We start from the raw sequence: 12,019 nt of genomic DNA on the forward strand, positions 1-12,019 counted from the left end.
CACTTGCTACCATGTTATTGGGGTTCAGTAACGTCAGCTGTTCCCCTGCTGTGCGGACGGCAATTTCTCCTGCTCTGTCCACATTCTCACTACTACAGATTTTAAAGTTGCTCCAATTACACCTCTGGCTCCTCTGTTTTCATTCTTATCCCTGGGCTCCAGCACCGCCAGTTGGCGCTCGGAAGTGCCGTCTGCACAGTCAACACTTGCTGCCGTGTTATTGGGGTTCAGTAACGTCAGCTGTTCTCCTGCTGTGCGGACGGCAATTTCTCCTGATTTGTCCACATCCACTGTACTACACATTTTAAAGTTGCTCCAATTACTCCTCTGGCTCCTCTGTTTTCATTCTTATCCCTGGGCTCCAGCACCGCCAGTTGGCGCTCGGAAGTGCTGTCTGCACAGTCAACACTTGCTACCATGTTATTGGGGTTCAGTAACGTCAGCTGTTCCCCTGCTGTGCGGACGGCAATTTCTCCTGCTCTGTCCACATTCTCACTACTACAGATTTTAAAGTTGCTCCAATTACACCTCTGGCTCCTCTGTTTTCATTCTTATCCCTGGGCTCCAGCACCGCCAGTTGGCGCTCGGAAGTGCTGTCTGCACAGTCAACACTTGCTGCCGTGTTATTGGGGTTCAGTAACGTCAGCTGTTCTCCTGCTGTGCGGACGGCAATTTCTCCTGCTTTGTCCACATCCACTGTACTACACATTTTAAAGTTGCTCGAATTACACCTCTGGCTCCTCTGTTTTCATTCTTATCCCTGGGCTCCAGCACCGCCAGTTGGCGCTCGGAAGTGCCGTCTGCACAGTCAACACTTGCTGCCGTGTTATTGGGGTTCAGTAACGTCAGCTGTTCTCCTGCTGTGCGGACGGCAATTTCTCCTGCTTTGTCCACATCCACTGTACTACACATTTTAAAGTTGCTCCAATTACACCTCTGGCTCCTCTGTTTTCATTCTTATCCCTGGGCTCCAGCACCGCCAGTTGGCGCTCGGAAGTGCCGTCTGCACAGTCAACACTTGCTGCGGTGTTATTGGGGTTCGGTAACGTCAGCTGTTCCCCTGCTGTGTTCACGGCAATTTCTCCTGCTCTGTCCATATTCACTGTGCTACTTATTTAAAACTTGCTCCAATTACACCTCTGGCTCCTCCGTTTTTAGTATTTACCCTGGGCTCCAATACCGCTAGTTGCTGCTCAGAAGTGCCGTCTGCACAGTCAACGCTTGCTCCAGTGTTATTGGGATTCAGTAACGTCAGCTGATCCCCAGCTGTGTGTCCGGCAAATTCTCCTGCTTTGTCCACATCCACTGTAGTACGGATTTAAAACCTCCTCCAAATACACCTCTGGCTCTTCTGTTTTTAGTATTTACCCTGGGCTCCAGCACCGCCAGCTGGTTCTCGGCAGTTCCATTGGCTCTTGTACCTTCTGCTACCCATCCGGGTTCCAGTACCGTCAGCTGGTTCTCGGCAGTGTCTTTGGCACGGGTACTCCCTCCTGCCCAGCCTGGTTCCAGCACGCCAGCTGTTTCCGGGTAGTGTCAACGTCACTTTGCCTCCAATGCGTTGTCCTGTCGTGTTGCGGTCGGGTTAGCCGACTCTATGGTGCCTGCAGTTTAGGTGACTCCTATGTGGGCTGCGGGATCTGGCAATGAAGGCTGGTTCCATAGTGCCAATAGGACAAGCACCCTCTGTAGGACTGTGGGTTTTGGTAACTGCGGCCGGCTCGCGGCCTTGAACTTTTTTTTTACATGGGTACCTTCTGCTACCCATCCGGGTTCCAGTACCGTCAGCTGGTTCTCGGCAGTGCCTTTGGATTAGGTGCCTCCTTCTCGGTATCCAAGTTCCACCAACGTCTGCTGGTCCTTGGTAGTGCTTTCTGGCACAGGTACCTCCTGCTTAGTAACCGAGTTCCAGTAACATCAGCTGGTCCTCGGTAGTTCCATTGGCTCTTGTACCTTCTGCTACCCATCCGGGTTCCAGTACCGTCAGCTGGTCCTCGGTAGTTCCATTTGCTCTTGTATCTTCTGCTACCCATCCGGGTTCCAGTACCGTCAGCTGGTCCTCGGTAGTTCCATTTGCTCTTGTATCTTCTGCTACCCATCCGGGTTCCAGTACCGTCAGCTGGTTCTCGGCAGTGCCTTTGGATTAGGTGCCTCCTTCTCGGTATCCAAGTTCCACCAACGTCTGCTGGTCCTTGGTAGTGCTTTCTGGCACAGGTACCTCCTGCTTAGTAACCGAGTTCCAGTAACATCAGCTGGTCCTCGGTAGTTCCATTGGCTCTTGTACCTTCTGCTACCCATCCGGGTTCCAGTACCGTCAGCTGGTCCTCGGTAGTTCCATTTGCTCTTGTATCTTCTGCTACCCATCCGGGTTCCAGTACCATCAGCTGGTTCTCGGCAGTGCCTTTGGATTAGGTGCCTCCTTCTCGGTATCCAAGTTCCACCAACGTCTGCTGGTCCTTGGTAGTGCTTTCTGGCACAGGTACCTCCTGCTTAGTAACCGAGTTCCAGTAACATCAGCTGGTCCTCGGTAGTTCCATTGGCTCTTGTACCTTCTGCTACCCATCCGGGTTCCAGTACCGTCAGCTGGTCCTCGGTAGTTCCATTTGCTCTTGTATCTTCTGCTACCCATCCGGGTTCCAGTACCGTCAGCTGGTTCTCGGCAGTGCCTTTGGATTAGGTGCCTCCTTCTCGGTATCCAAGTTCCACCAACGTCTGCTGGTCCTTGGTAGTGCTTTCTGGCACAGGTACCTCCTGCTTAGTAACCGAGTTCCAGTAACATCAGCTGGTCCTCGGTAGTTCCATTGGCTCTTGTACCTTCTGCTACCCATCCGGGTTCCAGTACCGTCAGCTGGTCCTCGGTAGTTCCATTTGCTCTTGTATCTTCTGCTACCCATCCGGGTTCCAGTACCGTCAGCTGGTCCTCGGTAGTTCCATTTGCTCTTGTATCTTCTGCTACCCATCCGGGTTCCAGTACCGTCAGCTGGTTCTCGGCAGTGCCTTTGGATTAGGTGCCTCCTTCTCGGTATCCAAGTTCCACCAACGTCTGCTGGTCCTTGGTAGTGCTTTCTGGCACAGGTACCTCCTGCTTAGTAACCGAGTTCCAGTAACATCAGCTGGTCCTCGGTAGTTCCATTGGCTCTTGTACCTTCTGCTACCCATCCGGGTTCCAGTACCGTCAGCTGGTCCTCGGTAGTTCCATTTGCTCTTGTATCTTCTGCTACCCATCCGGGTTCCAGTACCGTCAGCTGGTTCTCGGCAGTGTCTTTGGCACGGGTACTCCCTCCTGCCCAGCCTGGTTCCAGCACGCCAGCTGTTTCCGGGTAGTGTCAACGTCACTTTGCCTCCAATGCGTTGTCCTGTCGTGTTGCGGTCGGGTTAGCCGACTCTATGGTGCCTGCAGTTTAGGTGACTCCTATGTGGGCTGCGGGATCTGGCAATGAAGGCTGGTTCCATAGTGCCAATAGGACAAGCACCCTCTGTAGGACTGTGGGTTTTGGTAACTGCGGCCGGCTCGCGGCCTTGAACTTTTTTTTTACATGGGTACCTTCTGCTACCCATCCGGGTTCCAGTACCGTCAGCTGGTTCTCGGCAGTGCCTTTGGATTAGGTGCCTCCTTCTCGGTATCCAAGTTCCACCAACGTCTGCTGGTCCTTGGTAGTGCTTTCTGGCACAGGTACCTCCTGCTTAGTAACCGAGTTCCAGTAACATCAGCTGGTCCTCGGTAGTTCCATTGGCTCTTGTACCTTCTGCTACCCATCCGGGTTCCAGTAACATCAGCTGGTCCTCGGTAGTTCCATTTGCTCTTGTATCTTCTGCTACCCATCCGGGTTCCAGTACCGTCAGCTGGTTCTCGGCAGTGTCTTTGGCACGGGTACTCCCTCCTGCCCAGCCTGGTTCCAGCACGCCAGCTGTTTCCGGGTAGTGTCAACGTCACTTTGCCTCCAATGCGTTGTCCTGTCGTGTTGCGGTCGGGTTAGCCGACTCTATGGTGCCTGCAGTTTAGGTGACTCCTATGTGGGCTGCGGGATCTGGCAATGAAGGCTGGTTCCATAGTGCCAATAGGACAAGCACCCTCTGTAGGACTGTGGGTTTTGGTAACTGCGGCCGGCTCGCGGCCTTGAACTTTTTTTTTACATGGGTACCTTCTGCTACCCATCCGGGTTCCAGTACCGTCAGCTGGTTCTCGGCAGTGCCTTTGGATTAGGTGCCTCCTTCTCGGTATCCAAGTTCCACCAACGTCTGCTGGTCCTTGGTAGTGCTTTCTGGCACAGGTACCTCCTGCTTAGTAACCGAGTTCCAGTAACATCAGCTGGTCCTCGGTAGTTCCATTGGCTCTTGTACCTTCTGCTACCCATCCGGGTTCCAGTAACATCAGCTGGTCCTCGGTAGTTCCATTGGCTCTTGTACCTTCTGCTACCCATCCGGGTTCCAGTACCGTCAGCTGGTTCTCGGCAGTGCCTTTGGATTAGGTGCCTCCTTCTCGGTATCCAAGTTCCACCAACGTCTGCTGGTCCTTGGTAGTGCTTTCTGGCACAGGTACCTCCTGCTTAGTAACCGAGTTCCAGTAACATCAGCTGGTCCTCGGTAGTTCCATTGGCTCTTGTACCTTCTGCTATCCATCCGGGTTCCAGTACCGTCAGCTGGTCCTCGGTAGTTCCTCAGCTTTCTTGTACCTTCTGCTACATTTCCAAGTTCAAGCTTTTTGAAATGGTTCTTGGTAATCACTCTGGATCTCCCTGACGAGGACCCTGAAGACGAGGACCCTGAAGACCAACCCTAAGAAGACGAGGACCCCGAAGACAATGACCCTGAAGACGAGGACCCTGAAGACCACCCCGAAGACGAGGACCCTGAAGACCACCCCGAAGAAGACGAGGACCCTGAAGACCACCCCGAAGAAGACGAGGACCCCGAAGACGAGGACCCAGAAGACCAACCCGAAGAAGACGAGGACCCCGAAGACGAGGACCCCCGAAGACGACGACCCTGAAGACCACCCCGAAGAAGACCAAGAAGATGACCCTGAAGAAGTTGACCAAGAAGACAAAGAAGAGAAGACAAGCACCAAGATACAGAAAAACAAGAGACAGAAAACCAAGAAGCAGAAATACAAGAAGCTGCAGAACAAAAAGCGGAAGAACATTAAGCATAAGACTAAAAATCAGAGCAAAAGATAATATCTAAATTATAAGCAGAAGATGACTAAGCAGTGTATGGGGGTGAGTCCGTTCCTCCTCGTGGTGCCCCTGGAAAAGACCTGCTGCTGCAGGCCAAACTGAACGCGGACAAATCCTGTTGTAAATCTTTTGTGACGGGCAGAACGAAAGGTGTAATGTCCAACCTTTTATAGATAACAACTACAGGAATGCCTGTCACAAATAAGAATATGATGAAGAAGAAGAATATGAAGAAGATGAAGAAGTAGAATATGAAGAATGTAAAAAAAAGAATAATACGAAGAAGGTGAAGAAGAAGAAGGTGAAGAAGAAGTGGATGAAAAAGATGCTGAGGATGATGAAGGAGAAAGTGTGGGAGAAGTAAAAAAGAAGGTGAAGAGCATGGAAGTAGTGAAACATAAATATCTGACAAAATATAAAAATACTTAACATAGTTAATATTTCTGTAACTCAGAACATAATAAAAAAATATTAATTCCTGCTATTCCATTTGACTGGGCTAAACCTCTATGCCTTTATTGTCTCCCCCACCTCCCCCAATACATTCTACATTATTCTTAGTTGTTTTCCTTCATGTAGAAATAACCTACAAGGAAAGAAAGGGTTTATTTTAATTCCGATATTTATGTCCCATTGACTTGCATTGGTTTCCGGTATCGGAATCGGCGATATCCGATACTTTTTCGGTATCGGTCCGATCCAATCCGATCCGATATTTCCCGATATCGGAAGGTATCGCTCAACACTACTTAGGAAGCCTTTGCAGGTGTTTTTTTGTAAATTATTCTTATTTACTGAGATAATGACTTTTGTGTTTTCACTGGCTGTGAGCCATAATCATCAACATTAACAGAAATAAACACTTGAAATAGATCACTCTGTTTGCAATGACTCTATATAATATATGAGTTTCACTTTTTGTATTGAAGAACTGAAATAAATAAACTTTTTGATAATATTCTAATTTAGTGAGATGCACCTGTAGATCTGAAAACATTTTCATTGCTACATGTGAATGAGGTTCATAGATGTCTTATGTAAAATGACAGATGTATTTAAAAATGGAGGTAATGATGCTAGAGTGAACAGGACCTTATAAATCCCCACCTATGAGCATCCTGCAAATTACTGTTAAAAACAATCTTGGGACAGATCTAACAGAGTAACAAAAAAGATCTGTGACATACCTATTAAAATGTCACAAAACGTTTTCAACCTGTCTCTTTTTCACAGTATTTCTTACCATAAACTCTTTGCCGTTAATATTTTTCTTCTGTAGGATACATTCTGTCATTCAACACTGATAAGTATATTTCATGAAATGAAGTCTAAGCCTAAATTCAGACAAGCAAATTAAAAAAAATCGCCTGTTTTGCACCCTGAAAAAAATCTATTTTTGTAAATGTATGCCATTTTGTATGTGCTAAAATCACTTCTGCATGTAATCTGTGTGTCCATGTTTTACACGCATAAGCAAAAAAAAAGCCCAATACAAATTCCTGTGTTATTTTTGCAACAAATCTGAAAAACAGATCTCATATGGATAGTGCCCACATAGTCAGTAATTGTTTTGTGCACTAATCAGACTTGAATAGTGCCGGATGTGATTTTTTTTCAAAATATTCGTCAGACTTCGGCCTTATCTCAAGGTCTGCATTGCCACTCTATGAATGGTGATCATCGCATTCGAGGTATGGGGAGTTTGAGATTTATTTCATTTGTCAACATGGTTATCAGAACATTTCAGTGGATAAATGTGAAACTTCTGCTAATGATGTAAAGATAAGAACTACCGTAGTTTGCTACTTTTTAAGTAGGTTCAAAAGTACAGATCTATATATAGCAATGCTGCAAAAAATACACAAGGGAAACTATCATCAGGTTACACAATAAAGCCAAGGAAGCAATAAAAATATACCTGCTACTAGGTTCAGAGAGAAGTATATAAAAATATTCAAAGCATGAAAGTATGAAATATAAAAATATTTCCTATGGATGAGAAAAAATGATAAAAGAATACTTACAGCATGCTCTTTCCCTTCATGTCGGCAAAAGCTTTCGGATTTTGAAGCACATTCAGGGCAGCACTTATTGGGATCTATTCGAAAAATTTCTCCCTAAATAATAAATAATTTATGTTATTTGAACTAGTAAAAACAATATAGAATTTTGACAAGACTTGCATTACTGCTGCAGAAAGGCTCGGATAACATGTATTATTGAACTGTAAATGTTCCAAGGTAGTAATAACAGAGTACAAAGAAAATAGAACATACTGTTCAGGCACAATACGATATCTGTAAATGAGTACATTTTTAAGCTCTTTTTTAACGTTATCCATCTGACAGCACTAAAGGACCATTGGCTCGGTCACATGTAGTAGGTAAAATTGCACCTGGGCACTTATGGCTTGGATGACCCACATAGCCCTCTGGTGTGGAGTTTTGATCTCACATTAGACGCATGAAGTCAATAGTGCAGCGTTTATAAGCAGATTCTTATTTGCTACTAGGCACATAAGGTCCAGTGCCTAGGGCAGCAGCTTGCAAGAAGCAAAGCAGCATAAAAAAATATATATATTCACCCCCTCCACTAGACCAAACAGCAAAATGGGTGTCTTTGCAGAGGGATGGGGGTTGGTTGTTCCCTGCATTCATTTGTATATTCATGTCTTTAACACAAATCCAAATAAAGATGCAAGTACTAATCAGCTCCGTTCACAGATGTGAATCAGCGTGATCACGCTGCTGACATCGCTTTAGCGCGATGATATCACCTTATCACATGCAGGTGACGTTGCTTCAGCACTGTAGAGATGACGAAGATGAGGGTGAAGGTAAATGCTCCGTAGTGGAGCGGAAGATATAAGATGCTTTTCCTGTAGAAGTGAGGGCATAGTATGAGAGTGGTGGCTAGTGTGAGGGTATAGAATGTGGGGAGGCAGTATATAGAGTGAGGGATAGTGTGAGGGTACAGCATGTGGGGAGGCAGTATATAGAGTAAGGGATAGTGTGAGGGTACAGCATGTGGGGAGGCAGTATATAGAGTGAGGGATAGTGTGAGGGTACAGCATGTGGGGAGGCAGTATATAGAGTAAGGGATAGTGTGAGGGTACAGCATGTGGGGAGGCAGTATATAGAGTGAGGGATAGTGTGAGGGTACAGCATGTGGGGAGGCAGTATATAGAGTGAGGGATAGTGTGAGGGTACAGCATGTGGGGAGGCAGTATATAGAGTAAGGGATAGTGTGAGGGTACAGCATGTGGGGAGGCAGTATATAGAGTGAGGGATAGTGTGAGGGTACAGCATGTGGGGAAGCAGTAGAGTAAGGGATAGTGTGAGGGTACAGCATGTGGGGAGGCAGTATATAGAGTGAGGGATAGTGTGAGGGTACAGCATGTGGGGAGGCAGTATATAGAGTGAAGGATAGTGTGAGGGTACAGCATGTGGGGAGGCAGTATATAGAGTGAGGGATAGTGTGAGGGTACAGCATGTGGGGAGGCAGTATATAGAGTGAGGGATAGTGTGAGGGTACAGCATGTGGGGAGGCAGTATATAGAGTAAGGAATAGTGTGAGGGTACAGCACGTGGGGAGGCAGTATATAGAGTGAGGGATAGTGTGAGGGTACAGCACGTGGGGAGGCAGTATATAGAGTGAGGGATAGTGTGAGGGTAAAGCATGTGGGGAGGCAGTATATAGAGTAAGGTATAGCGTGAGGGTACAGCATGTGGGACGGCAGTATATAGAGTGAGGGATAGTGTGAGGGTACAGCATGTGGGACGGCAGTATATAGTGTGAGAGATAGTGTGAGGGTACAGCATGTGGGGAGGCAGTATATAGAGTGAGGGATAGTGTGAGGGTACAGCATGTGGGGAGGCAGTATATAGAGTGAGGGATAGTGTGAAAGTACAGTATAGAAAGGGGACAGCATGGAGGGACGGTGTGGTGGCTATAGTGCATAAAGGCCGACAATGTGGTGGGTATAATTCATAAGAGGGAATGGTGTGGCAGCTATTGTTCATAAAGGGTATTGTATGGTGGGTATAATTCATAAGAGGGAATAGTGTGGTGGGTATAAATAAAGGCAAGTTGGTTTGTCGGGTATAATTCATAAGGGAGAGAAGGGAGAGAGTATATTTCATAAGAACAGTGTGGGGTATTTTTTTGCGAAAGCACAGTGAGGTGAAAATATTTACTGAGGTGTAAAAAACATAGGGCTTATTTAGGGCACAACATAGGAAGATATTTTTATCTAGGGGCATTATAATGACACTGTTATATTGTTATATTTAAAGGGGTTGTCCACTACTTTATATGATCCCCCAATGTATTCCCCCAGGGCCCATAAGTGTTTCTCTATATACCTTGTGGTGCCTTTACTGCCTGTGAGCGGCGCTATCCTTGGCCGCTCACAGGCATCACATGAGTGCCGGCTGCAGCCGGCTCTGACATTCGCTGATGTCACATCAAGTTCCGGCTGCAGCAGGGGGTACTCACTTCTGCGTTCCACGGTGGCTGCTGGGTTGTGGGCGAGGTTACCCAGCACGTCACACCCGGCATCCACCGCGCGCTCTCCCTCTCCTCATTCACTGGGAAAACGCGCGGTGGATGCTTGGTGTGATGCACGGGGTAACCCCGCCCACAGCCCAGCATCCACCGCGGGGAGTACGTCACTGATGTCACGTCTCACTTGATGATCACGTGATGGCTCTGAGCGGCCAGCGATAGCACCGCTCAGAGGCAGAAAAGGTACCGTAGGGTATTTACAAAAACACTTCTGGGCCCCGGGGGGGATACATTGGGGGGTTCATATAAAGTAGTGGACGACTTCTTTAAGGATGCTATGTCGGGATGTGCTGCAAAAGACCAAAGAAGTCTGAAAAGACAAGCTGTGGCTATGAAAAGACATCCTGGTGTCAGAACCAGATCAACAAGAAAGGGATGAGAACCACTCCAATCAGAGAAGACATCACCTATAAGGTACCTGGAACTAACGGTGCATTTGCACTAGCCAATTGTGACCTTTAAATGAGTGCCGACCGGCTATAAGAAGCCGATCAGCAGTCAATTAAAGCCTGTTTAGACAGACTAACTGCACTTTCAAGTGAACAGAACAATTATTAAAATGATCGCTATGTGCACATAGAATAGTACAGCCTTCTTTACACAGGACGACGATATGCTGCCAAGAACAATCATATTTAAGCAAGCTTAAAGGTCATTTGACCTGATTAATGAACCTTTTGATTGTGCATCACGTGATTGACACCCTGTTTACACAGGTAAATAAATAGGATCCAATTATCGTCCAGCATAAATGTATCTTAATGAGTAACTAAACTTTTGGGAGATTTAGATGGGATGTTTTTATATGGGCTCTTTAATTTTAAGCAGATCATTAGATGATGGGGCATGAGACTCCTATAGATTGTTCAAAAGATCTTTAGATGTGCACAGTTTAGGAAAAAGGCACATACACAGCGGAGTACGAATGTAGTAGAATGTCATAGGCTCCCATCTCCCAAGCTGCATACTTATAAGATGGCTTTTGAGCGAGCTGTGGGAGTCTCAGGACCCAGCCCCATCGATCAGCTCAGAAATGAAAGTCCTAAAACATAAAATATTTCCCCAAAAAGTAAAGTCAATCTTTAAATGTTTAACTGCTTCCCGACCGCCCACTGTATATAAACATCTGTGCTGCCTGGGCTCTGTGCAGAGCCGACGTTTATAAACGGTCAGTGGTCCCGCACTGCTCATGACCCCAGAGTCTTGCAAGCACTGCAAGTGCGGTGCAGAGCAGTAGCTCTGACAGAGGACATCATCAGGACCTGATTGGATCAGGTCCCAATGATGTTAACCCTTTGCTATCTTCTAAATGCATAGATCCATAGCGATCGCGGCATTTAGGAGATAGTGAGAGGAGAGGTGGTCGTCCACTCACCTTTCCGACGGCCCCGTGTTACCTGATAGGACCTGGTGTTGTCATGGCAGCCGGAGGTCACATGACCACTTCAGGGTCTGCCATGCACGGTGTCCTGCTAGGCTCAATCAGCAGCTGAAGTCTAGCAGGAGATAATGACAGTGTAAAACTTTCAGCTGAGCTCTCATGCAATGCAATACATGTCTATTGCACTGCATGAGAACAGTGATTAGGAAAATAAAAATTGAAGTCCCATACAGGGACTAAGTAAACACGTAAAAAAAAAGTCTAAAAATGTTTTCAAACTGTTAAAAAAAAAAATATATATATATATATACAGTACAGACCAAAAGTTTGGACACACCTTCTCATTTAAAGATTTTTCTGTATTTTCTTGACTATGAAAATTGTACATTCACACTGAAGGCATCAAAACTATGAATTAACACATGTGGAGTTATACACTTAACAAAAAAGTGTGAAACAACTGAAAATATGTCTTATATTCTAGGTTCTTCAAAGTAGCCACCTTTTGCTTTGATGACTGCTTTGCACACTCTTGGCATTCTCTTGATGAGCTTCAAGAGGTAGTCACCGGAAATGGTCTTCCAACAATCTTGAAGGAGTTCCCAGAGATGCTTAGCACTTGTTGGCCCTTTTGCCTTCATTCTGCGGTCCAGCTCACCCCAAACTATCTCGATTGGGTTCAGGTCTGGTGACTGTGGAGGCAAGGTCATCTGTCGTAGCACTCCATCACTCTCCTTCTTGGTCAAATAGACCTTACACAGCCTGGAGATGTATTTGGGGTCATTGTCCTGTTGAAAAATAAAAGATGGTCCAACTAAAAGCAAACCGGATAGAATAGCATGCCGCTGCAAGATGCTGTGGTAGCCATGCTGGTTCAGTATGCCTTCAATTTTGA

General features: G+C 46.5%; 1 protein-coding gene across 1 annotated transcript in view; it reads right to left on the bottom strand.

The window, feature by feature from the left end:
• The window catches only part of FRAS1 (Fraser extracellular matrix complex subunit 1), a 626,357-nt gene that overhangs the window by 384,854 nt on the left and 229,484 nt on the right, over nt 1-12,019 (bottom strand). Inside the window, exon 4 of the mRNA XM_073637084.1 lies at nt 7,202-7,294. Within this exon, the coding sequence (XP_073493185.1) occupies nt 7,202-7,294 (93 nt within the window). The remainder of the gene's footprint in view (nt 1-7,201; nt 7,295-12,019) is intronic.

This window comes from Phyllobates terribilis, unplaced genomic scaffold (assembly GCF_046119375.1).
Source record: "Phyllobates terribilis strain yellow unplaced genomic scaffold, ASM4611937v1 Scaffold_1__5_contigs__length_1240528914, whole genome shotgun sequence".
NCBI lineage: Eukaryota > Metazoa > Chordata > Amphibia > Anura > Dendrobatidae > Phyllobates > Phyllobates terribilis.